Genomic DNA, 26,974 nt, shown 5'->3' with positions numbered 1-26,974 from the left:
GGTAGCACTGTCATTTACCATTACAGGTTGAAGTTTGCACTGTTTTATTTTTTACTTTTTTAATGTTGTACACAGAGTTATCAAAGTTTTCAAATCTGCCCAAATTTTATGGCAACCTAAACTTTGAAATTGCTAGTTACTCAATATTGTCTTAAGAAAACAAAATTAATTAATGTCTAATACCTGCTAATGCCGCTAATGGTAACAAAATTCAGCGTCCAATCTAACAGTATAAGTAACCTAAGGTTGAATCGATTTTCATTCAAAAATCAATCGAATATTTGTTTCGACACCCATCAAACCAGATATGCACTAGTAAATTAATCAAATGTGTACGAGAATAATGAGCAAATTAAACCATATCCGAATTCATACACTCCATATACTAATCATCAAAAAAAAAAAAAAACGTCATGAAGCATGTGCGCGAACGAACAAATTAAAAATAGATATGCAATATATTTTATTATAACAAAAAAATGGATCAATGATAGTTCAGGATATGATATTTATGCTCATACATTCTATCGGGATCCGATATGAGAAGAGGGAGGAAATTCACAAAATAAGTTTTGGTACAAAATGAAATTGAAAAAAAGCATAGCATCCATGAAATTGATGGAGAGAGCAGAAAGCAATGCTTAGTAGCCTGGGGGCCTGTGGGCGATGAAACTGACGATCTGCACCTGACGGTTGTTGTCGAATCCGATGATTCTGATGAAGGCCTCGGGGTGGAGGGTGGCGGCCTCGTCGAGCTCCTTGAGAACCTGGACTGGGTCAGTGCACCCGAACATGGGCAGCTTCCACATTGTCCAGTACCTTCCGTCATAGTATCCTGGGGACCTGTTGTTCTCACGGTGCGGGAACGCATTCTACATTGTAATAATTCATACAATTAGGATATGTTCGATTTGAAATATTATATATATGTCATGATTGAATATATATTATTTTTATTTATGAGATTAAATATTACAACTTAATACTAGATGTATAATCATATGATAATGCATCATAGACAACCCTCTCCAACTAAAATAATCTAAATTATAACATAATCCTAGATGGATCATTAGATGATGTCATGATGAGTCCTAGCCAACTCTCTCCAACTAAGATAATCTAACATTTAATTATAGATGCATAATCGTATGATAAAAAGTCACAGCAATCGAACGACACCTTAGTGATAGAACTATATATTTTTACTAATATAAAAAAAATGATTTAAACTTAAAAGGAATTAAAAGTACCTTTGGGTCCAACTCGAATTCGAGGCAAGGAATGAGGCCAGTGCGGATAAGGAAGTCGACTTGCTTCAAGAGTTGCTCCCTTGTTAGTGGGGGCAAGTACGACAATGTCTCGAACTTCTTCAATCCCTCGGTGGGCCACACCTATACACACACACACACACATTTATATGTATAATAATTAATTGTCACAGGTTGACTCGGCTTAGATTTTAAGAAATGTAAAAAAAAGTAAGTGGATTGTGGGTCCTATTTTTACGTACTAATCTTTTAGTAATAAAATGTGAATGAAATTAGCCAGTGGAACGTAAAGCCCATTAACAAAAGTAGTACTACTAAAAGTGTAATAAGTATTTGCGAACGGATCGAAAAGTAAACTAATGAGAATTAATGACAGACAGAATGTGACCTTCATGCATGAGACTCTGCCGCCGTTGTTGGCGATGGTGGTGATGTCGGCGGTCTTGCGGGTGGTGGGGAAGGTGGAGACGGACTTGAGACCGGTGAAAGGAGCCACCATGCTCGCTTGAGCAGGGGCGGAGCGGGCGGCGACAGCGGCGGTGGAGAGCATTGAGGAAGCCATTCTTCTCCTGTCTCAGTTATTTCTCAACTTGTTGGTACTATCCTTGGCTGCCCCCACCCTTTATAACGACCATGCACCCGCTTCCTTCTCATTGGTGAGAGCGGATTTTCATCGGAGGGCTGCGGGATGATCTTGGCGGATCTGGGCCGTTGGATGTGCCATTTCGATTTAGCAGCCACATATGGATGGATTAGTGCCTTATCGCTTGGCACCGTGACCATAGCGCCACGTGGCGGTTATCTTATCTGGTATGGGCGTTTGAGGTTGAGACTGCAAATGCAGCACAGCCCTTCATTTATCAAGATCACTCTGTTTTATGAGATATTTTCTTTATTTGAAATTCAGGAAAATTACGTTTATGAAAATTGATGGGATGGAATTTTGAGGAAGTTTGGCTGTTTCTTAGGATAAGATGCTCCATGCCTCTTGTTTTGAATTTTTCTTTTTAAAAGGATTATATTATGTTCATAAAATGGTATTATATGCTAGTCGTGAAATTTTTCTGGATTATACATGAATCGATACTGTTTTGACATCCTAGTTTTTTAAAAAGATGTCGAATAATATGTGCATCGTATCTCTCGAGTTTGAAGAATGATCCACTATGGAAAATTGATACCAATTTTAAAGTTTGTTATTTTTAGCACCACTTTCAATGTTTATGGAAAATGCTTAGAATTTGGTTTGGTCATTTAGACTTTTGTGTGTTTGGATGTGAAGAATTGAAGATGTCCTCGATTTAATTGTAAGGAAATTATAGTTAGTATAAGATTCAAAATGATGTAAAACTCAAACATCCCACTAGGCTTTTTATTTCTTACTAGTGTATGAGAAATTTATGGTCGAATTTCAAGTCCAGCCTAGTACTTCTATTTGAGAAATAAGTCTATCATAAAAAGTTATAGAAAACAATTTGTTGTTCAGTCCTTAGTGGATCTGGGATCCTAAAACAGAGAGAAAGTTAACAGAGGGGACAATGTCGACAGCTATCGGAGGGGACAACCATGAAAAATTCACATCCGGATCAATGGTAGTGGGTCGCCGGGGAGGGGATGTCGCTCCCTCCTGCCCCCGGATCCGTCACTGGTTCCAATTGATTTTTTTTTTTTTTGTTATTAATACAGAACTAATAAGGTTGATTGCAAACTTTTTAGCTGGACTTGAAAATAGTATCCATGAAAATGAATACATTTTTGTCGGCTAATAATTAAGTGTGACTGATTTAAAATGCGACGCTACATAAAACAGTGATTGTTTTTTAAAATAAATTAAATGCCTCCTAAATAGTATCCAAAAAATATAATAAAAAATTAGACGTTTGCAACTTCGGACACTTTTAGCATACCCCACAAATCAAAATAAATCATTATTGGCGTAGCCACTGGTGCCCAAATAAGTCCATAAGCGTGATCTATTTATTTCATGAACCACATATTTTCATTGGAAGATAATTAGTGCAATAAAATGTAGCCAATAGAAATCTATACTATTTACGAACCACGAATTTTGTTGGAAATACATTATTTATTACTCCAATTTTCAAGCTGGCATCATAGTAATATCTTTTATGTTGAACGCATTGCACATAATAATTGCGTAATAATTGTAAAGAATGTGAGATTTGATAGGCTTGGATTAAAATCCTTAAAACGTAGTAATAGAGAACTAGAGAGAGAATGATTACAAATGATGAGTTTAAAAGTGAAATTTCCATTGAATATTCACTCGTTTCAAAAAGTATTTAATGTAGTAGTATTACACTTTTTTTTTCAACTAATAAAGTTTCTATTATCTATTGTTCAACATTATATCTGACCAACTGTCAATCCTATTTCTTTTACATTCTTCACAATCTATCCTTATTTTAGTATTTTTTCAGTGGTATGATTTGTGGCCGTCTAGAATACGACCATAATTGAAATGCATACATCTAAAAATAGGAAATGCCCTACCTTTAAAATAATGCTTTACATCCGAGAGGACCGATAATTGGAGATATCATTATTTCTGATACAAAAATTCTTCTAAAAATAGAAAATGCCCAACTTGTGAGTGCAATTTGAACTACTTTCTCTATCTCATTAACTACGAAACATTGTTTTTTATTTTTTATGTAAGATTTTATATAGTGTCATTTTATAAGTTAAATTGAGAGAATAAAATAAGAGAAATAAAAAAGTAAATATGATGTTGTTGCTATATTAGGAGACGTATCACTTTTAGGGCTCGTTCGGTTGTAGCCAATTGGTTTTGTATGAATTAAATTCGGCCAGAAATAAATGTTGGTGGTCCCACCAACCCACATGTATTTGCCGCTGTTTGGTGATACCAAAATGGGACCCCTTTTCACTGAATAAACATGCAATTTTACCAAAATGTCCACGTTGTTTTGGTTAATTTCCCACCGCTACCCTCTAATTTTCTTGTGGCAAATGAGGACGACATTTTTGAATTGCCCTCCGAAACGAATTTCACTTATTCGCGGCTAGAATTTCCTTTAAATACTCAGTTGTCGTTCACTTCCGCTCGTGTTATCATTCCTCCATTGCTACTTCGTCCTTCTTCCGTTCGTTCACTTGCTTCTGCTATCGGATGGTGCCGCCGGCTATTACAATCCCACCATATCTGACTGTATAAAACACGAAAACGAAAAACAAGGATGACATCTATTGCACACTAGGGTTCGTAAAATAGTGAGGAAAACATACGAACTGAGATTTGTTTTAACTTCGGGAATGGGGAACTTCGCCGATCTTCGCTGATCTTCTCTGCCCTAGAGTGAGAAAGAAGATGAAATAAAAGAGGGAGTTTAGATATTATTGTATGAGATGCTGAGTTCGAACCCTCCTGATATCAGTTGTAATTTCCTCCTTTCTATAGGAGTTCTTTTTTTTTTTTTTTTTTTTTTTTTTTTTTTTAATGAAACAGATTTGGGGAGTGGCGGGATTCAAATTTTTGGAGGATAAAATGGTAAAATCGCAGCCAATTCTTGCACACTATAGCGGGCCAAATTTCTAATATTGAGCAGGAACCGTGAATTATTTTATCAAAAACTTCAAAGTAACAGTACAGACCTTCGGGCTATATGTGGACCGTGAAGTTTTGGCTAATGAACACCGAATGCCATGAAAAGCCCTTAATTGGCCCTATTATCTGCCAATTAAGGGTCAACGAACATGCTCTTAGTGGACAACTCAAAAAGAAATACGTGTCACTTCTACTTGGCTATGTCAATAGATTTTACTCGGGCTCTCAATTAATATAAACGGATCCTATATTGGGCCATTTAAAAAGTGAATTTATTTAGAAATCGGGCCGCCCATTAATACCCGTTTACGTCGGAAAGCCCAGAAGCCCGCGGCGCTCCGCCGCGTATTCAATCAAACTCTCAACGCCTGATTCAGTTTTCACTCCTCCACAGAAATCGATCCCGATCAACCTTAGCTCAGACGATGGGGCGGAAGAAAGGGGCGACGCTGGTGCACGACGGGCCGCCGGACGACTTCGACCCGGAGAACCCCTACCGGGACCCGGTGGCGATGCTCGAGATGAGGGAGTATCTAGTCAGGGAGAAGTGGATCGACATCGAGAAGGCTAAGATCTTGAGAGAGAAGGTCAAATGGTGCTACCGAGTCGAAGGCATCAACCATCTCCAGAAATGCCGCCACCTCGTGCACCAGTATCTCGAATCCACCCGCGGCATCGGCTGGGGGAAGGACCACCGCCCCCACGCCTTCCACGGTCCGTCGATTTTTTCTTAATTAATCATTGAGATTATTCGTTTAGGATTGTGTTTTATGATTTGATTTTTGATTTTTTGCTTGTTTTAGGTCCCAAGGTGGAGGCGGCTGCGGAGTGAATTGTTGAATAATTTGAGGTAGTTTTTGCTATTTTATGCTGTTGTTGTTGTTTTTCCCTTCAATTTGCGCGATTGAGATGAAATTTCAGTTCTATGATTTCAGCTGGATTAAGTTTTCTGGATTGAGATTAGGATTCTTTCTTCTTATGCCATTGAAAGTTCATATGCTATTTTTTAAGTTTAGCTACTTTACAGAATTACTACTTGATAATTGCTCGTGATGATTACATAGTTCAGTTCTCATGAAAATGCAAAAAACAGGTCGAGAGGAGCCCTTAACTCAAGCTTGAGATTCACTTCAAGTTAAATAATGTTTTGTTTTTACATTGAAATTGTTGTTTCAAGCTCTATTGGAGGTTCTGAACTGTATATGATAGGTTAATTTTGGAAGATTGAGATTTAACAAAAGAAGTCAACCTTAAATGGTTTTTTCCTATAAATTGTGTTGCTGGTTTTTTTTTTCCAGCTGATGTTTGAGAATATGTAATGTGCTACAGCACAAACACCTCTTTGCACAATTGTGGTTGAAAGCTAAGCTGTGCTTGGTTTTGATTTTTGAAAAGAGTGGAGTGTGAGTAAATCAAATATAAAACCCTAGTAAATTTGGCAGAGAAGCTTTATTTGATTATATGATGATGCTTTGTTCTAAATGATTTTAAATGGATTTTGTAAGATGCTCATGTTGTAGAAAAATAAAAGACTGAACACAAAATTTATCCACTCACTGGGGAAGCATGAGAGTTGACCAAGAAAGAGTTTCTTTATTGACATGTAGATGAAAGAAAGCCTGATTATTATATGAAAGCTGGTTTATCAATATGAAATGTATATTTGGCCTTCTTCTGATTTTCTTCCCTGCAGGTAATCATGTTTATCCAGCAAGCTGATGTATGTGAGATCTGTCTGCATGACAATCAGGTGTGCTCGTTGAGTTATTAACATTTTGTCCAGCTAGACTGTTAACAATCAAATGTATGTGTTTTGTTTAATCCAAACATTAAGGCCATGTGGCTAACTTCTTTTCTGATGCAACTTTCTGTATTGTGGAAGTGATGAGAGTTTTTACCAACAATCAATAGCAAATAATGTCATTAAGTTCTTATCTCCTTTTGATTCAGTTACTTTTTATTTTTAATATATGATGATTGCACTTCATTTACATTTGATACTTGCTTAATTAGTTTATAATTTTACTGTAATTTAGACACCAATTATCTTTCTACTCTTTGGAGAACCACATTTAGCTAGTTCTGTAGAATAGAAACTATGAAAAAATGTGATATGATGATGAACGATGTGTGCATAATTAATGAACTAAATTCTACTGGTAATGGTCAGGTATCTTTTATTATCTTCACTTTTTCTAATACTATGTGGCTAGATTAAATTGGTTCCAAACCCCCACTTATGGCTTGGGAAGCCTTAGGAGGTGAAACCAAAATCAGAACCTTTTTATAACTGGTGTAAGTGGAGGTTTCTCTCTCTTTATATTTTCTAAACTTTATTTAATCATATATATACGGCTCCAATGATTTAAAATGTAGTACTTCCATTACTTTAATACCATTTCAGATTTGATAGTAATATATCTAAATTTAATTCAATTACGTTTGCAAAGTTACAGCCTTACAAAATTATAGACATAATTTACTTTTGCAATTTAAAAAATATTTAAAAACACAAGAAAACTGCTGGTTTCTGGGTTTGAAGCACGTGGAAGTGGAACCTAAACCAAACCTTTTTAATGCAGTTTAAAGTTACTATTTTTAACTTTAACATTGAAAAACTCTACCTGTGTGCCTGCCAGGAACCTGTACACATTTTGCTTGCACCGTACCACAATGCTTCAGAACTGCTCGACACAAAAAAAATTGCTCGAATAAGTGAATATATACCTGCTCCAGCTGATATTGAGTAATCTACTCATCTACTTTGTGTAGAATTGCCAATTGTCATAATGCTGTGGAGATACTTGACTGACTGTATGTCACCAGTGAAGCTATCTACTGAGTACTGACCATTTAAACATCATTATTATGTTTCCAACATAACATTAACTGATGTAGTATTACGACTTGGGAACATGTAACGCTCCTTATAGGATAAGATAGCATTTACGGGAATCTATACAAAATTATTCAATAGCTTGATTTCTCGTGTTTAAACCCTAAGGTTGATTTGGATTGAGGGATTTGAAATCAATCCACCCATTTACTTGAATTAGTTCAAAACTGAAAGTGATAGGTTTCATATGAATCCTTGCAATCATCAACAGAATTACTGTAATGATTATAAATTCATCCCCAAATCCCTACATTCCAAAAATAACGTATTGAAAATATATCGATGGTTGAAATATGTCTCCCCATGTGCCATTTCAATTACCAGCGTCTTTGCGTAACTAAAATTCAAGGTTCACATGCATGTTTATATATATATTTCTATGAGAAGTAGGGGGACTTAGATGTACTACATAGGACATGCTTTCATTGAAGTTGCATGTAAATCGTTGTATGGACACATAATCCCTCGTTTACTGAACTTCCAAGTTTTTGTGGTGAAAATTAATGTTATTGTCTCAAGTGGTTCATTTGTAATGTACTCGGTTGTATTTAACTGACAGTTTGAACTCGTCAAAACGCTTGTTATGTACAATCTATATAGATTCATCAACCAAGTACTGGAAGTTAGCCTGTATGTGCTGTATGTGTATGTTCATAAGTATGATTGTGTCACAACCACACTCTGCTAGTATCAGGTAAGCTGCATGAATGCCTCATCATGGTATGATATACTTGTACTCTAGATACTATCTAAGGACTAAGATATCTAACTCGTGAACTTTTTTACTGATAACTGACCTAAGATTTGTGCTTATAGTAAACTTTGTGGACTGTAGATATAAAACATTTGTGACTCTAAACTGGGGTTTGTGCTGGGCACAGAAACCAATTTTGTACAAAGTCCTGGACAATGATTCATTAACAGATAGTCGAGTGCATGCTCCCAAGATAGAGACAACTATTTATATCTGTAATTAGTATATAGCTCCATGTTTGTGTTCTGACCTTCATCTGGTGCGCTGCTATATCATTACTTTTTCAGCATTTTTCTGGTGACTGGAGTTCCCTAGATGGATGCAGTTCAAGTTTGCAGGGGTGTGTGTGCTCGAGCATTTCTTCTTATTTGCTTGTGTGCTTGTAGAAACTGCAGTTTCTGGGAGCTCCCTTCACTCCAATCTGTGGGTAAAGGAAACTGAAGGAGTTGCTTCCACCTCATGCACTGTTTAAACTCAAACCACCTCTTAGTTTGGCCAAATGCATGAGAGGGCAGCTCGATTCACTTCTCAGCCCTCGTTGTTGGACCGAAGGAAGCTCTTCCGATTTCTGGCATGAACTCAAACAAGTAAGATCCTCGTTTTTGGAAGAGAATGTATGTTGTAGACTTGTAGGGATGGGAGAGGCTTGCCTCTTTATATTGTGACTGGGGTTAAAACTTTCTACAACTGTTCTGGTCTCATCCCCAATTTTGATGTTACTTCTTTGATATAAATCCCCATAACTGATTGTTGTTTCCCCTTTCTCGGCAACCAGATTATGTGACCGTATCATGCAGACATCTTTTCTGATAGATTTTATTTTACACACCCATCCTATGTCAGCCACCTGTATCACGTTTTTACTCAACCAAAGAAACGATAACCTAGTATTCAACAAAGAATCATTTTAATAGGTTAACAGAGAACAAAAATTTACTCATTAAAAAAATAACGAAAACTTCGTTGACATTTGCACGATTTTACAAAATATGAAAAATATATTTATTTTTTCTGATTTTTGGGATTAGGGTTCACACGAGTAAATGTTGTTTTGTGTTTACTTTAGCAAAGATATTATACTCATGTAAAATAAATATTTTAATATTATTGTTTTTAAAAAATTCTAATTCCGTTAATTTGGTGACATGGATTTCAAGAGAAGGTCACAAATAAGACAAGATATTAAACAAAATATCTCAATATGAGCCTAAAGTTTTCACGATTTGGAAGAGAGAATGAGATAAAATAAATGTATCTTCAAAAAAAATACCAAAGTTAAGATTTTTAGGAGGAAGAAAATGAAATATCTGAAGGATTTCAGGACGAAGATTAGAAGCAAAAAAAATTATGGATAGGGAAAAGAGATGAAAGGAATAGACCAACTATGAAAGAGACACAATTAAAATGAAAATGCACAATTAAAAAAAGAATGACTAATTTATTGTTGTGATTAAGTACAACGTAAAAATTCCACTCGGATTCAACTTAGTAAATTAATTTATTCCCTCTCAAATTTTAGGATAAAATTTAGACTATTTCAGTAATCAACAAACACACTACAAGTGTACGAGTACTAATAATTTTACACATTGATATGACCTAATTTTGAGCAAATATGGAGATCTTTGAAAAAGAGAATTGAAATATCATCTATATTAAGAATGATTAGAGGTTAATCTATTTATAGAACTAAAAAGGCATAAAATGATGATTAAACAATACTATGTACTATGAACATACCCAAATACGGCAAAAATTAAAGTATTAGAATTAAAAAGGCAAAAATAATAATTACATACAATTGTAGTATTAATTTCTGGATTTGATACGCCGAAGGCAACGCCGGAATCATGGTACGCAGCGGCGACACCATCGCACAGGCGGCCGAGCAATCTCCTCGTACCACACGACGGCGCCGCCACAGCGTTGAACATACCCGAAAAAGGCAAAAAATTAAGTCTTCAGAGACCGATATTCAAACCCTAAATTCTAATTTCACCCGCGCCTCCAGTTCCTGTCAGCGCCAGCATACCAATTCGTACCGCCGGAAGTCGCGCAGGACTCTCTGTAAACGCAAGTGGACTTATTCCGAGCGTGATGCCTCCAAGCACAATGGTGATGCAATTTAAATTGCTCTTTATTTACTTGTATGATATTTTCTTTATTTAGTCTATGCATTGAAATTGGAAAGATGCTAGTATTTGGATTTTGAACCATAATCGCCAAAAGGTTACCTTTTGCAATACCCTTACTGAAATTGAACCATCATTATGGATAAAACAGTTACTAAGCTTTCGAATCTGAGTAAGTGGCCATAGCATATCATGTTTCTTGTAGCTTTTGCCACATAACAGATTATCCTTGCTGCAGATCGGGTTGTTATTGTATCATACAACATACTTGGGGTGGAAAATGCAACAAGACATCCACACTTGTACAGCAGGGTGTCACCAGAGTATATGAATTGGGATTATCGAAAGAAGATTCTGTGTAAGGAAATCAGGGGCTATCAACCTAGTATCTTGTGTCTCCAGGCAAGTGTTGCTCTTTCCTGTAGCATTCATGATTAAAGATGATGCATTTGTTTGTCATATAGTAATTACATACAAACAACTTAAGAAATCAGAGTGCATAGCCTAATTCTTTCACTTGCAACTTTTGTTCCAACAAATAGCTTTGTGGTTCCACGCCACATGATATACTGTTGGATGAAATGCTTAAAAGTGCTGTCTTTGATTCAGGAGATTCTGTTAATTTGCAGTGTACTCTATTATGCTTGATTTAAAGTTGTACTTTCGAAATATCTGCTCTCATAGTTAAACCCTTTGATTGCAGGAAGTGGACCACTTTGATGATTTGAATAAGATACTTCGAAAAGATGGCTTCAGAGGCCTGCACAAGGTTTGTGGAAGTACACGTGCTTTTTTGGTTCATTTTGCCACAAAGTTCAAGTTTTTGACTTAAATTTCTCTGTTGGGCACACTAGGCTCGTTCTGGTGATTCACATGATGGCTGTGCTATATTTTGGAAAACCAATCTGTAAGATATCCCCCTTCTGACATGATCCGATCTATAGTATGCAATGTACCACTTCTATTACTACTACTACTACTACTAGCCAAAGAAAAGTTAATGTCATGTATCTATTCTTATAATTTGAACCATAGAAGAAATATTATGGTCAGGTTAGATCTTTTGGGAGGGGTTGGGGAAGGAAATACTGGCAAAGTTTTTATTTTTGGGTAAGTGTATTTGCTGATTCTACTTGGCATGGTTTTTGCTAGAATTCTGAGATTTCACTATTTAGAATTTTTGAATCGTTGCCTTGAGAGGAGTGCATACACTATTCCATTTTATGTACAGTGTAAAATAGATTGGTTTTCTTCAAAATTGTCTGGTGTTACTATTTAGAGTAAAGGCCAAAATTGGTCCTGAATATATGCTCATTTTATGATTTTGGTCCTAGACTTTTCTTTTGAATTTTTTGGTCCTGTACATTTCAAATTGGATCACAATTGGTCTTCTGTTAACAATTCCGTTAATATTTAACGGTCAACGGGTTTAATCTCATTTCTGACCTGTTAATTATAATTTTTTACTCCCTAATTATATTTTGTTTATTCTAAATAAAATAATTAACCCAAAACCAAAACCTTCTTCTTAATGTTGCGTTGTCGTCTTCCACGAATCCGACCCGCTGCCCCGCTTGAATGACCTAGCCTTGGCGATGGCCGCCGTCACGAACACCAGCGAGCACACCAATAGCCCCACTGCGAACACCAGCTTGAACGCGTTGTGCGATTTCGCAGCGGCGCCACCGGTGGCATTGTAGGGGTTGTTCACTGTTGAGCCACAAAGCTTGGGGTTGCCCACATAGGAGGTGGCGTTGAACACCGAGAATTGCTCTGTCTCCGGCAGCCTGCCCGAGAGGTCGTTGAAGGAGAAGTCGGCGGTGGTGAGGCTCTTCATGGAGCCGATGGATAAGGGTATGGCTTCTGTCAGATGGTTCCGTGATACATTTAGGTAGTTGAGGATTCGGATGTAGGATATCTCCGGCGGGATTGGGCCGGCGAGGTTGTTCTTGCTCAAGTCCAGGTAGTTGAGATGTAGACATTCTCCTATTTCATGTGGGATTTCTCCCGGAGAAGTTGTTGCCGCCGAGCAATAGGATTTGGAGGGATGAGAAATTGGATAGGGAAAACAGTAACGGCCCGGAATGCTGATTGTTTGAGAGATAATTCATCTGCCCCAGTTTACTCTGGCAGCGGCGGCGAGTGACGCGGCGGAGAGGAGTAGAAGCGGGCTGTTGGAGGATTTGTTTGGGGAATCTCGAGCTTATTGTGGGAAAAGGAAAGAGGGGTTTATTGGAGATTTGCATGAAGAAGAAGAAGGTTTTGGTTTTGATTATCAAATAATTAAAAATTGCTTAATTTGGTAAAAAATGAGATTAAACCCGTTGACCGTTAAATATTAACGGAATTGTTAACGGAGGACCAATTGTGATCAGATTTGAAATGTACAGGACCAAAATTTTCAAAAGATAAAGTTTAGGACCAAAATCATAAAATGGGCATATGTTCAGGACCAATTTTGGCCCTTACTCTACTATTTATGTAGTAGATAGCTCTTTTTTCTAATCATTGGTGTTCCACGGCAGATTTACACTGTTGGATGAAGAAAACATAGAATTCCAGAGGTTTGGCCTTCGACACAATGTTGCTCAATTTTGTGTTTTGAAGGTATGCCAATTTGTGGTTTCTCTATAGTGTTCTTAATCATGCTTCAGTCAAAGCTTTAACAACAGTTTTAGTTTTTTTTCAAAACCTAACCAGAATTCATACTAATCTTAATTTTTAGCCAAACTTAATGATTATTATAATAAAATACTAAACTGAAATCTGAATCGATAGTTACATACTCCTTCCGTCCCAAACGAATATGCAGTTTGGGTTCAACGGGTTTTGATGCACAATTGGTAAAGTAAAAGAGAGATAGAAAGAAAAAGTAATTAAAGTATTGTTAGTGGAGAATGGGTCCCACCTCATTAGAGAGAAAAGAGTTTCCAAAAATAGAAAGTGCATATTATTGTGGGACACACTAAAAATGAGAGAGTGCATATTCTTTTGGGACTGAAGGAGTATCTATCTACTTCGTATTCTATTTCTTGTTTATGATGAGGCATGCTGGACTTGTTGGTCAGCATCAGTACTCTTCTTTTTTGTGCTAATCAGTGAATAATTTATGATTGATTACCCAGATGAACCAAGACTTGCACAAGGCTGATGATACTTCAAGGTATCTATTGCATTATTTATTTATTCATTTTTCAGTCTTTGTGGCACAGCAATGTTCTGTTTTTATTAGTTAAAAGCTTTTGTGCATCTGTTTCATCCTCAGTGCCTCCACCTCTCATAGTATAGTGGTTGGAAACATACATGTCCTCTACAACCCTAATCGAGGAGATATCAAACTTGGTCAGGTAATTAGGTATATAGAAGTTGCATTTAATTTTCATATCAGTTGATTCAATGTTTTGTATAGTTAAAATTGGTATTTGGATTCTTGGAATAAATGGAAAACTATGGTAGAGGGTAGTATTAAGTTACTTACAAGAAATAATTTTTCCCATAAAAGAAGAGGCCTCATGTTAAGGATCCGCTCCTTAAAAGCGATCGGCGATGACCTTCGTCGATCAAGGTTTTCCCCGGCTTCCAATCGTAGGATCGGCGGAGGCAAGATTGGGTTGTGCGCGGAAGTCTTTTCCGTCGGGCAACTCAGAATCTAGGATTTTGTGAGATATCAAACGAGTAGTTGGGCAAAATATTATTTCATTCATAATAAAGTTTATGAACATAGCCCTATTTATAAACTAAGGACCATAGGGTTGATTCGACCTAATCCTATTCATCTCGGGAAAGAATCAACAAAGAAAACCCGAAACGGAGCTTATAATTACGCTCGACACTTATCCAAATAAAATAATAAAACTAATACTCAAAAAGGAAATAAAGACAAAACAAAACGTAAATTGTAACTAGCTCTAATCCTACTTGGCGACGAAGTCGCCGAGCCTCTCCGGCGGTCGGACGTTCCTCTTAGGCTTTGAAGCTGCTATCGATGCTTGCTGGGGTAACTCTACGCGCGACGTCACCGGCGGATCTGGTACCGTATCAAACCCCCCCTCGATAGCCACATCCTTGTCCTCAAGGAGCACATTCGGAAACCTGCGTTTCACCACCTCCAATGGTTCCCAAGTAGGCGAATCCGACCCATCCGACCAACGCACCAACACATGCTCCCGTGGCTGACCATCATGCCACAGCATCCGGCTGTCCAGTACCCGCACCGGGTACACCACTGGGCGATCTCCGAAGAACTCAGACGGCAAGTCCCCGCCCGAGGCCCCCTCTCCGCCGTCGACGATTGGCCGAAGGAGCCCAACATGGAACACATTATGGATCCTACTTCCCTCCGGTAATCGTAATTTACGCAACCCATCCGATACGCCCGATTACCTCAAACGGCCCATAATATCGTCGAGCCAACTTAGCCGAAAGTGGCTTTGCCACACAGTGCTGCCGATACGGCTGTAACTTCAACAGCACCTTATCACCCACCTTAAACTCCACGTCGCGACGGTGCCTATTAGCCGAGTCACTCATCCGCTGCCTAGCGCGTTCCAGATTGCGGCGAAGTTCGACCAACAATTCACCGCGCTGCCTTATCAACTCGGCCGCCGAAGGAGGAGTCTGCTGACGGCTGCGCGAAGACCAAGCTCGGAGGCTCGCGACCATACAGGGCCTTGAACGGCGACATTCCCAAACCCGAGTGATGTAAGCAATTAAGGGCCAACTCCGCCCACGGTAAAACATTCATCCACTGAGATGGCCTGTCAGCGGTAAATGCTCGCAAATACTGCTCCAAACCCCTATTTCGTACTTCAGTCTGCCCATCCGATTGGGGATGATATGCCGTAGAAAAATTCAGTTTTGTCCTGCTGAGGCGCATGATGTCCTCCCAAACATTATTTAAGAACACTGGATCACGGTCGGACACCAACTTTTTGGGAAACCCATGATGCCGCACCACTGTATTAACAAACAAGTGCGCCACTCGCAAGGCGTCAAACCTAGTAGGTAACGGCGCGAAGTGTGCGTATTTAGACAGTCTATCCACCACCACCATTATAGCAGTATACCCCCTCGATTGCGGAAGTCCCGTGATAAAATCCATTGAAACCTCCTCCCAAACTTGGGACGGAACTGGCAACGGCTGGAGCAGCCCCGCCGGTTTTTGAGTGGAATATTTGGTTGTTTGGCAGACCATGCATGACTCCACGAAACGGCGTACCTCCTTTTTCATGTTAGGCCAATAGAACTCGGCCGCCACCCGTCGCAGAGTGCGCTCCACCCCCGGATGGCCCGCCAAAGGAGAACTATGATACTCCGTTAAAATTGGGACCCTGGCCGACGACCGCGACCCCACATGAATGCGGCGATTGTAAAAAATCAGCCCAGCCATCAAGGATATATGTGGGGGGGCTCTGCCCTCCTTAATCTCTTTCGTGATCTCTCTCAGTTCCGGAGACGAGATCTTTTCACTACGCAACAGCTCCATTAACTGTGGTATTGGCCTAGCGACTGCCGCCAGCAATGAGCACAAGTGCTCGGCGGTCTCCTCTCCTGCAAGCGCGGCATTCGCCCCGCTCGGCCCGGCGTCGGCATCGCGGCATGACAACGCATCGGCCGCCTTATTTGTCGCCCCCTTCTTGTATTTGATCGAAAACTTGTGCCCCATGAGCTTCCTGACATATAACTGTTGGTCCGGGGTCTGTATCACCTGTTGAAGAAGCTCCTTTAAACTCTTCTGATCACTTCGAATAACAAACTCACGACCGAGCAGGTACTGGCGCCATTTCTGCACTGATTCGACGATAGCGTACAGCTCCTTGTGGTAAGTTGACGCGGATCGCCGTCGAGGTCCCAGCTTTTTACTAAAATAGGCAATCGGATGGTCATTCTGCAACAAAACTGCCCCAATACCCACATCCGAAGCATCTGTTTCAATGCAAAAAGGCTTGTCAAAGTCCGGAAGTCGAAGTACTGGCGCGCTTGTCATCGCCGTTTTTAACCCCTCGAAGCTCTCCCCGGCCTCTGCCGTCCAAAGAAAGGCGTCCTTGAGGTGTTCAGTTAACGGCGCTGCAATCACTGCGTACCGGGCGACAAAGCGGCGGTAATAGCCCGAAGTTGCTTGACATTCTTCGGCTTTGGCCAGGCAGTCATAGCCTCTATCTTTGCTGGGTCCGCCTTCAATTCACCATTACTAATCAAGTGGCCCAGGTAATCTACCGTTGTACTACAAAAAGAACACTTGGATAACTTCACGAAGAAAGAGTGCTCTTGCAAAACCCCTAGGACCTCGGCCAGATGTTCACTGTGGGCTTCCGGTGTTGGGCTGTAAACCAGAATGTCATCGAAGAAGACAATCACAAATCGGCGAAGCATGGTTTGGAAGATCGCGTTCATTGCAGCCTGGAAAGTTGACGGTGCATTTGTAAGCCCGAATGGCATGACTAAAAACTCGAAATGGCCATCATGTGTCCGGAAGGCTGTCTTAAAAATATCTGACTCATGCATTCGGATTTGATGATAGCCTGAGCGCAAATCCAATTTCGTAAAAACACGCGCTTTACCCAATTCATCGAAGAGTTCGTCGGCGGTGGGGATGGGAAAATGGTCCGGAACGGTCACATTATTCAGTGCGCGGTAATCGATGCAGAAACGGAATGTTCCATCCTTCTTGCGGATGAGGAGGACCGGGGAAGAAAAAGGGCTGCTGCTCCGTTGAATGATACCTTGCTCCAGCATATCGCGGACTTGGCGCTCAATCTCATTTTTTTGAAAGTAGGGGTAGCGATAGGGGCGCACGTTCACGGGCCGAGTGCCTGGTAATAAATGCACCTGATGATCAAATTGGCGTCTGGGCGGCATTCCCGCTGGCTGGTCAAAGATGGTACGGAATCTATTCAACACCGCTAACACATTCGGCGGCAAGGCTGAAGGAAACTCCTCCGGAGCTGCTCCCGCAGCCTGCGGTAGGTCTGGTTGGAGGAGCAGAACCTCGTACATTTCGATCACATCCGGCGAGGGCTTCAAGGATACCAACGCGTGAAAGTTAATACGACGCGGTGGTGGAAGAGTACCCTTTAGGGTCACTGTCTTATCCCCTTGCTTGAAGGAGAGAGTCTTGCCCGCAAAGTCCGCCGTCACCTTTCCTAAGGATTCGAGCCAATCCATACCTAACACGATGTCGGGGCCGTGAACTGGCAGAATATGGAGATCCACTTCAAAAATTGTTCCTTGAACCTCCAGCTTCGTATTGCGCGACACGTGTGCAGAGGAGGGCTTCTCCGTTCCCCACAATCACCCTGAACGGTCGGATTGGGGATAGAGGCAGGTGCAAGCTCTCTGCGATTTGTGGATGGAGGAAGTCTCTATCACTGCCTGTGTCGATGAGGATGTTCACCGCTCGGTCTTGTATTACCCCGACAACGCGAAGAGGTCGCGATCTGTGGTTATCGTTCATGGCGTGAATGTGTGATGTCTTAGTTATCTCCTGTTCATCATGCATATAGTCCTCCCTAATACCATCCTCGGGCACATCTGACTCGTCAGCGTAGCACAAGAGACGTTGCTTACAGACATGACCCGTCACCCATTTCTCTGGGCAATGATAACAAAGGCCCAAACGAGCACGTTCCGCCCTCTCCGCCTGAGAGACCATAATTAAGGGGGGGCGCGCCTGCACCTTTGGTTGCCCAGCCCCTGTCGAGGTCGTGGCTGTGGGTTGGGTATTTGTGGTTCCGGATTGGTTCCGATTGTCTCTATTCTGCCATGTACGCCGTGAATATGCTGGGGGTTGCTGTGGCTGGGAGTCGGCGAACTCTAGTGCTAGCGCCATCGCCGCAACGTGTATAACTCCGAATCCGGAATACCCTGTACACGATTTAGGTATTTTTCGAACGTGGCATGGTACTCCTCAACCGTACCGGTTTGCGTCAACTTTGCGATCAAACCATAATAATTTTTAAAACTCTCTGTCGAAACGATGTCGGACGTCCTCCAAAAACTCCTGCCACGTGACGAACTCGTTGTTTGCACAATAGTTAAAAACCCATTCCGACGCTGGTGGGTCAAATAGCATAACTGCGTAGTGGAGGCGTTGTGCCTCCGGCATTAATAAGTGATCAAAATAGTATTTGACTCTGGCGATCCAATTCGTTGCTTCGGTTCCGTCAAAACGTGGGGCCTGCATCTTCACACGTTCCGGCTTATCGTATCCTGACCCATGTAGTTGAAATCGTTGGGGGGGGGGGTCCCAGCACGACTGCGGTTTGTCAAAAGGCTGATCGTAGCCGCTGTGGCGGTAGCGGGGCTGTGGATTACCCGGCGGGTCCCAGCACGAACCTGTGCGCCCCCTGCCTTCACGACGGGCGGGCTCCTGTGGCACACCCTCGCGGAAACCATAATTAGGGTTCCGGACATCGTTTCCTCTCTCTCCAGATTTTCGACGTCGAAAACCCTCGTCTCCCACATCCTCACCATCGTCATACCCCAGATGCTCCCAACTTGGTTCCAAATTCTCGAATTTGTGATCTGCTTCATCCCTCCATATATCGAACCTGTCAAGTTTCTCCAATACTCGGTCTAGTTTGGTATTTAAGTGATGGTTCAGTGGGGTGTCGTCTGTGGGGCGACCATCATACTCCCCTTCGTCCATCGACGGACGGTGGTAACTGCCCCCTTCGCGGCGCCCTCCGACGGGTAGGCGACCCCCAAATCGGTTGTGTGGGTAGTTGTCCTGGCGAGAAGTCCCCCAGGGAGCCTTCCCGTTGTTGTTGTTGAAACGTTTCATGAGTACACTGATGAAAGCACCAGATGTTAAGGATCCGCTCCTTAAAAGCGATCGGCGATGACCTTCGTCGATCAAGGTTTTCCCCGGCGTCCAATCGTAGGATCGGCGGAGGCAAGATTGGGTTGTGCGCGGAAGTCTTTTCCGTCGGGCAACTCAAAATCTAGGATTTTGTGAGATATCAAACGAGTAGTTGGGCAAAATATTATTTCATTCATAATAAAGTTTATGAACATAGCCCTATTTATAAACTAAGGACCATAGGGTTGATTCGACCTAATCCTATTCATCTCGGGAAAGAATCAACAAAGAAAACCCGAAACGGAGCTTATAATTACGCTCGACACTTATCCAAATAAAATAATAAAACTAATACTCAAAAAGGAAATAAAGACAAAACAAAACGTAAATTGTAACTAGCTCTAATCCTACTTGGCGACGAAGTCGCCGAGCCTCTCCGGCGGTCGGACGTTCCTCTTAGGCTTTGAAGCTGCTATCGATGCTTGCTGGGGTAACTCTACGCGCGACGTCACCGGCGGATCTGGTACCGTATCACCTCAGCTAAATCTTCACTGCATCCCCCCAAGGCCCCAACCTCCCACCCCCACTCTAAAAGAAAAGGAAGAAAGCTTCCTAGCTATTGCCTCTTTCATGCATTGGCTTAGACTACTAATTACTGGCTGATGGATTGGGAAGTTATGATGTTCACCTACAATGTGTTCACATCCAACATTGATAAAAATGTGAATCTAAAGTATTACTGTGAACTATGTGCACCACTATAACTTTTACGTTCTCAGTCACTTTTTCTTATGTCAGGTCCTCTTTTATCGATAAGAAGCTTTATAAAGGTGTTCTTTAAGGGTATTTCATTTGAACGTGCACGATAGATACGTGAATGATGAGAAATATGTGTACTTCCATTAGATTGAGACTATATTAGATGAGGAAATTGATAGGATAAATGCTTGTTACATTGTTTGAGTGTCTTCTAGTATTTCTATTGATTTACTGAGTAATGTTGGTGGTTGTAGATGCGAATGTTTCTTGAGAAAGCTTATGAATTATCACAAAAATGGGGATGTATACCAGTCGTCGTCACTGGGGACCTAAATAGTTTACCACAGGTACTCTACAAAATACTCTCATTTACATTAAGTCTGAAACAAGTACTGTTAACCAAACCTGAAATTCTTTACTCATTACTTATATTTTGGCTGTTCCATCTTAACCAGAGTGCATTATATCAATATGTGGCCTTATCTAAGGTAAATCCTATCAATTCTAATATTTTATTACCAAGCCAACTGAGTCTACTATTTACTAAATCCTTGATTGAGCAGCTGCATGTCCAGCAACATGATCGAAGACAAATATCTGGCCAGCTTTGTTCATCTGGGTACACAGAATCACGTCACATGCATAACCGTGTGGCAAGGTTTTTTTATTTTATTTTTAATATTCTACCCCTAGCTATTTGATTCATTTTGCCTTTTTCTGGCTTCCATGTTAGTTAAAATACCTCGTGCTGCATTTTATGCACTAAATTAAATGACATAGGCTGATGTGTACTGACTGGCCTTTGCACAATAGATGGACCGATGAAGAAAAAATGCTCGCTACTGGATCAAGAGAAAATAGCCTGAAACATCCCTTAATGCTTCGCAGTGCTTATGCTGGGATCCCCGTAAGATACCCCTGCTCCTTCGTCGAATTCATTAGTCTAGATAATGACAAGGTTTTATCTGATTTTTTCTCAGGGAAGCTCAAAAGTCAGGGATAAAGCGGGGGAACCACTCGCGACATCCTACCATAGCGCATTTAGTGGAACAGTTGATTACATATGGTATGCCCCTTTATTTTACATGCTTACGATTCTCTATTTGTGTTTTCCTACTCATTGATTTTTATGTTTCATGTGTGTGAAAAAGGCATACATCAGACCTTGTCCCAGTAAAAGTTCTTGAATCTTTGCCTACACCCAGTTTAAAGAAAACAGGAGGTCTTCCAAGTAAGGTATGTCGTTTTTCCATTGTCCTCGTGCTGCATATTCATAAGATGTTCAGTCCTCCGTCCCCTTTGTACGAAGCTGATAAGCATTACCGCTCTCATTTGCTAAGAATCTACGAGGATTTACACATTTTAATCATCTTGCAGGAATGGGGTAGTGATCATCTTGCAATTGCATGCGAGCTTGCCTTTGCTAATGACAGTGATTAGGTTTAAAAGATGTGATTACACTATTTAAATTTTATTCTCAGTTCTATATTAATTTTGCTTAATTTTCCCTACCTTTTTCAGTTACTTTTTCTTCCTATTTGTGTGGCTTTCGAAAATTCTATACGCCTTAAATATGAAGCATCGCACCCACCTAAACCATGTACCTGTGTTCAGAGGGAGTCAATATTTAATATGGCTAAAATAAATAGAGAAAAATGGCATTTTTAAGTGTGTGAATGTGACATAGAAATAAGCTGAGAAACTTCCTCTGATTTACTTGCTGGGGCTCTGGTAAAATTGTTGAAAATAGCATAGAACATCCAGTAAAAATATTGATAAAAATTATATGTTGTCCACCTCATGGCTATTTCTAATGAAAAATAACAAAGAGATTGGTAGTCATTCTATATTATATACTCCTATATAAGATGTAATGATAATTTGAATGTTGTGTTTGCTCACCGAGTTTCATGGAAATTTCCTAGATATTATTCGATTCCAGTCCCTAATTATTGAGGTAAGAGAGACCTAGGAAGAATATCACTTTAATTTTAGACCTGTATCTATCATAAATAATTATTTCCTTTGTCCATGAAATAATATCCCATTTAGGCCATTTTGGGACATCTTCGATTTAAAGTCAGTTTTTTTTTTTTTTTTTTTTTTGGACCACCCTCTTTATTTATAATCATTACACTTGCATTATATACTATAAAACTCATAAAAGTGCGACGTATATTTCATTATTATTATTTTCATTAATGCAAGGTCTTATTGCATAGTGGTTGCAGGACACCTAGAATGTTGACACTCAATACTCATAAACATAAGTAATTGATTATATCAATTTATCAATTAAAAAGAGCATGTGACTATTTTGGTGGCAAATCAAAATAAAATACAGTGACATTCCACTTTTTGTGAAGAAAAAGTTAGAACGCGCTTACAACATTCAGAGGCCGAAGATTAAGGCCATGCAAATGTCCCTACTCTCCACTACTGCAAAAATTAAAAAAGCATGATTAATTTATTTTCCTGTTAAAGAATATGTAGTGTGAAGGTGAAGATAGAATACTGGTGTTAGTGTTGGAATAGTCGTCACGATATGCTAGTATTATTTTAAATTCATTTTCTTGGATCTAATAATGTGACGTTGAAATATTTAGTCCAATAATTTCACATTGGAGTTAGTATAACAAGAAAATTGAGCATTGCTCCTCTTGTCATTTTGTATAAAAACTATGTTTATTGACCCACCTTTTGCTTTTGGTCTTTGAGAAATGTCCTAGAAACAATGCTTAAATTGCATTATGATTTATTAATATAGCACACTCATATTCCTCTATAATTGTATCATCTCTCTTCCCTCTCTCGTGGTCTATGGAGTCATTTTCTATTATTATATCCTCCCTATATAAAAGTGGAATATTACTCGTTCAAAATTAGAGAGAAGTGAAATAGCGATTGCAAAAAAAATGTAACCGTCATCTATAAGATAGATTAATATTTGAATGAACAAAAATTATTTTTGGTTGTTACAAATTTAATTTTTATCATAAATTAATCGAATTTTGATTTATTTATCAGTATAAGTAAGACTTTTTAAAATGTTATTCTGAAATTTTTTTTAATGGTTGAAGGAAGAGTCGTGGGACACGCGTTAGGCGAATGCTATGATACCTGTAGCGGGTGACGTCATTCACCTGAGGTCATGGTATTGGTAGCATTCATTTCCAATTTATGGAAAATGGCTTCTATTTTAAATTTCTCATTTTTTGCACAATTATTTAATACTACTAGATAAAACAAATATGCCAATATACTTTATCATTAATGAAAATATCGTATTTCAAATGGGATACTTCAAAATAAAATATGAGATTTTCAAATAAAATAGGAGTATTTTTTACGGCAATGTGCACAAAATTATACGTATATATTCTAAACTTCTAGTTAGGGGTGGCAAATCGTGCGTGTTGTGTCGTTATCGTGTCAACACGATAATGACGCGACACGATAATAACAAACACGAACACGACCCGTTAAGGAAACTTCAAACACGAACACGAACACGACCCTCTATCCTCAGACACGAACACGACATGAACCCATTAACGACACGAACCACTTCGGGTCAACACGACACGATAACAACACACATATGACATGACCAATAATGACACTATAATAATAATAATATATTAAATTTTAAATTCTAATTTTAAAATTTTAAAATAAACAAAAAAATAATAATATACTCCCTCCGTCCGCGAATAGGAGTCTCGTTTTACCATTTTAGTCCATCCGCGAATAAGAGTCCCGGTTCATTTTTACCATAAATGGTAATAGGGTCCCACCTTCCACTAACTCATTCCACTCGAATTTCATTGAAAACTAATATATACAAGTGAGATCCTTATTCCACTAACTTTTTTACACCCACTTTTCATAACATTTCTTAAAACTCGTACCGCCCATGAATAGGACTCCTAATGGCGGACAGAGGGAGTATAATATATTAATACTATTTCTTAACGTGTAACACGAACACGACACGAAGTTTTTCTGTCGTTATCGTGTCGACATGATAAGGACGCGAACCCAATAAACCTTGACATATACCCATTAATTTCGTACGAGTTCGTATCGTGTTATCGTGTCGTGCCAAAAATTGTCAGCCCTACTCGTAATAAGTAAAAATTTAATACTCAATTACTAGGTACTCTTAAATTTAATTGAGGGAAAGGTCGCATCAGTTCAAGTGTTCAACTATTTGTCTATTTCCTATGATTTTCATTTTCAAATTGTGTCAGACAAATTTTACGAAATTGAGGTGACGATGTTAAAAGATGCCTCGTCGTAATTTTAAGAAAATTTCACAAATTTTCACCTCCTCCACAATTAAGAGTCTCACATTCTCATTTCTTTTAGGCCATGTTTGGCGAGAAAGTAAAGTTAACAAGAAAAATATTTCCCAAAAAAATGAATCTACGAAATGTGATTCCTAATAACTTTACTTTCCCGTGTTTAAAAAATATCAAGATTTTAAATTTTATATTTAATTTAAACACTAACTAAAAATATACTTATTATTATTTTTATTTATAAAAAAGAATAACAATATAAATTTTTTAATAAGTTATCAATTATAAATGATAATAATTACATTATTATATTTATTATTATCATAGTTAAAATATGAATTATCCATCATAATATATAATAATATAATTGTATTTTTAGTTACATGGAGTATTATATTGTAATCATAAATATTTATAATAATATATATAATTATTATTATTTTAACCAAAATATTTGAAGATATAAATTTTAAATTTCAGTACGATTTTATTGATTAGTTATGAATTTATAAAATTATTATTATTATTTATTATAGTATGATTTATATTATATAATTATATTTTTAATTTTTTTTATAAATTATTAATTATTACAATGATAATAAATTATATTTAAATATTATAATAATATAGTTATAATTACGATAATTTTAATAATAATATTTATTATACTGAAATTAAGTATGATTTATAATTTAAATCATTTTTAAAACTTTAATTAATATAATAATAATAATAATAAAATTATATTAAAAGAATCCTAAAACTTGAAAAAAGAATACCTAAGAAAAGTTAGGATTCATAATCTTGGAAAGTTGTACTAACTTTCCTTGTTCTGAGATGCTGATTACTTTCTCAGTTTGATTAAAAACCCAAACAAACACAGGAATTTAAAATCTAAGGAATCAGATTACTTTCTCAGACAGAATCTTGGCAACCAAACATGGCCTTAAAAAAATTGTTAAAAAAAAGTACTAGTAGATAAATATGGAACGAGGGTCTCACTTGTCCCTATGTCCTACTAAAGATACTATTACCGTTTATAATGAATAGAGACTCTTATTTACAAACGTACTAAAATGGTCATTAAATATGTTACATGGTAATTTAAGAATATTTATTAGTCATAAATATTTTATTTCATTTTTAATTTTCATAATATATAAAGTTACGTTTCATTAATTTATTTCAACCATATTTTATTATAAAAATGTTGCACTGATTCGCGCTACACTATTTTAGTTTAAAATCGACTAATTTTTATCAGTTTCCTAAATTTTCAATGGTTTTCCTATGACATAATCCATATTTTGGTTTTTCAGACCAAAATCGATGATTAATCGTGGTTTGTGAAAATTCGAACTGAAATCAGACCAGTAAAATCGATAATCCAATTTTAACTAAGCCCATTAAAACCGGTTACTATACAAAGAGCGAACCATAATCCACTTTAGACGGTTCTGATTTAATCATGCATGCTTAATTCCCTACCCTTAGTGCCATGTAGTATGTATATACATGTGAGAGTGGTGACTATATATTAAGAGTAAAAAATGACCTAGATTTCAAAAGTCAAGTCCTTGTATATTTTAAAGTTTAAATTATATGGATGCATAGTTGTAATCATAGCATAATTGTAGTAGTATATTAATATGCCATGAGAAGAGAGAGAAAGAGAGAGAATCATGGAAAGGGAGAAGAAAAGGAAACGAGCGGTGGCTGGAGCAAGAGAGCCGGAGCCGGAGCCGGAGCCGCCGGTGGAGGAGGCTGAGGCTTCTCCGCCGCCGACGGAGGAAGAGGTGGAGGAATTCTTCGCCATACTCAGAAGGATGAGAGTCGCCGTCAAGTACTTTGAGAAGGAAGCTTCTACCAATACTAAAAGCAGCGAGCCGCAGAGCTCTACGGCGGCAGACGGTGACGGAAAGAGTGTGGTGGCGAGACTTGGATTGGATCTCAACGCCGTGCCGGAGGTGGAAAGTAATTTGATTTAAGACTTTTCTAAGTATTATCTAAGTTTAATAATTAAGCATAATGTTTACTTAAAAATAATTATGTGTACAGCTTTGCAATCGATGTGTGGCATCTGAATACTTACGACTTTTATATTTTGAAAACTTGTTAGCGACATATTTCTTTCATTTGTTCGAATTACTATTCTCTATCAAAGCAACCATTTAGAATGTTTTATTTAAAGACAAAAGTAAAGCTTGAGAATATTAAATTACAGATAGCGTTCGACACAACATCTTGTTTTGTAGTATAAAAAATAGATAGTAGAATTAAAAATAGGGTAATACTATGTGTAACTTTGTTAGTCTACTACGAATATTTAAGTAGTGAGTGGATTGGTACTTCATTTATAGGAGTACAAAATTGATCAAATTAGAGACTTAGACTAGAGGAGTATATTTATGTAAAGAGACTAGAGAGGTTGCTGTAGTCTTTATTGGAAAATGAGGTCACTTGAGA

General features: G+C 38.6%; 4 protein-coding genes and 1 pseudogene across 8 annotated transcripts; 3 read left to right on the top strand and 2 right to left on the bottom strand.

The window, feature by feature from the left end:
• Positions 1 to 439: 439 nt before the first annotated feature.
• Positions 440 to 1,878, bottom strand: LOC125214488 (ribulose bisphosphate carboxylase small subunit, chloroplastic-like). Its single transcript, XM_048115537.2, has 3 exons — positions 1,660 to 1,878; positions 1,254 to 1,394; positions 440 to 872 (listed from the first exon to the last, which is right to left on the bottom strand). The coding sequence occupies exons 1-3, from the start codon at positions 1,831 to 1,833 to the stop codon at positions 642 to 644; spliced, it is 546 nt and encodes a 181-aa protein (XP_047971494.1). The 5' UTR covers positions 1,834 to 1,878; the 3' UTR covers positions 440 to 641.
• Positions 1,879 to 5,127: 3,249 nt separating this feature from the next.
• On the top strand, positions 5,128 to 9,265 carry LOC125213188 (NADH dehydrogenase [ubiquinone] 1 beta subcomplex subunit 10-B-like). 5 transcript variants are annotated; one of them, XR_007174884.2, is made up of 4 exons: positions 5,129 to 5,574; positions 5,664 to 5,710; positions 6,554 to 6,610; positions 8,897 to 9,265. XR_007174884.2 is itself a non-coding variant. In XM_048113585.2 (3 exons), exons 1-2 carry the CDS (start codon positions 5,286 to 5,288, stop codon positions 5,690 to 5,692), a joined length of 318 nt encoding a protein of 105 aa, XP_047969542.1. In that variant the 5' UTR covers positions 5,128 to 5,285; the 3' UTR covers positions 5,693 to 5,710; positions 8,798 to 9,265. The 5 variants fall into 5 exon arrangements, 2 of the variants coding, with proteins under 2 accessions (XP_047969542.1, XP_047969540.1); XR_007174883.2 differs by having other exon boundaries at positions 8,798 to 9,265; XR_016137382.1 differs by lacking the exon at positions 8,897 to 9,265 and adding an exon at positions 7,500 to 7,776.
• Positions 9,266 to 10,292: 1,027 nt separating this feature from the next.
• Positions 10,293 to 21,712, top strand: LOC125213187 (DNAse I-like superfamily protein). The gene is made up of 14 exons (XM_048113582.2): positions 10,293 to 10,625; positions 10,881 to 11,044; positions 11,346 to 11,411; positions 11,497 to 11,549; positions 13,168 to 13,249; positions 13,768 to 13,805; positions 13,908 to 13,989; positions 20,456 to 20,548; positions 20,657 to 20,689; positions 20,765 to 20,859; positions 21,015 to 21,108; positions 21,182 to 21,267; positions 21,353 to 21,437; positions 21,579 to 21,712. Exons 1-14 carry the CDS (start codon positions 10,361 to 10,363, stop codon positions 21,639 to 21,641), a joined length of 1,299 nt encoding a protein of 432 aa, XP_047969539.1. The 5' UTR covers positions 10,293 to 10,360; the 3' UTR covers positions 21,642 to 21,712.
• Positions 14,557 to 15,172, bottom strand: LOC148930436 (uncharacterized; annotated as a pseudogene).
• Positions 21,713 to 26,065: 4,353 nt separating the features above from the next.
• Positions 26,066 to 26,619, top strand: LOC125216377 (uncharacterized). The gene has a single exon (XM_048118069.2). The coding sequence runs from the start codon at positions 26,191 to 26,193 to the stop codon at positions 26,494 to 26,496; it is 306 nt and encodes a 101-aa protein (XP_047974026.1). The 5' UTR covers positions 26,066 to 26,190; the 3' UTR covers positions 26,497 to 26,619.
• Positions 26,620 to 26,974: the final 355 nt, after the last annotated feature.

Source organism: Salvia hispanica, chromosome 3, assembly GCF_029641045.1.
Source record: "Salvia hispanica isolate PSC_SH4W2 chromosome 3, Shi_PSC_v1, whole genome shotgun sequence".
NCBI classification, from domain to species: Eukaryota; Viridiplantae; Streptophyta; class Magnoliopsida; order Lamiales; family Lamiaceae; genus Salvia; species Salvia hispanica.
The sequence above is the reverse complement of the archived record's forward strand: the minus strand, read 5'-3'. Positions and strand labels throughout refer to the sequence as shown.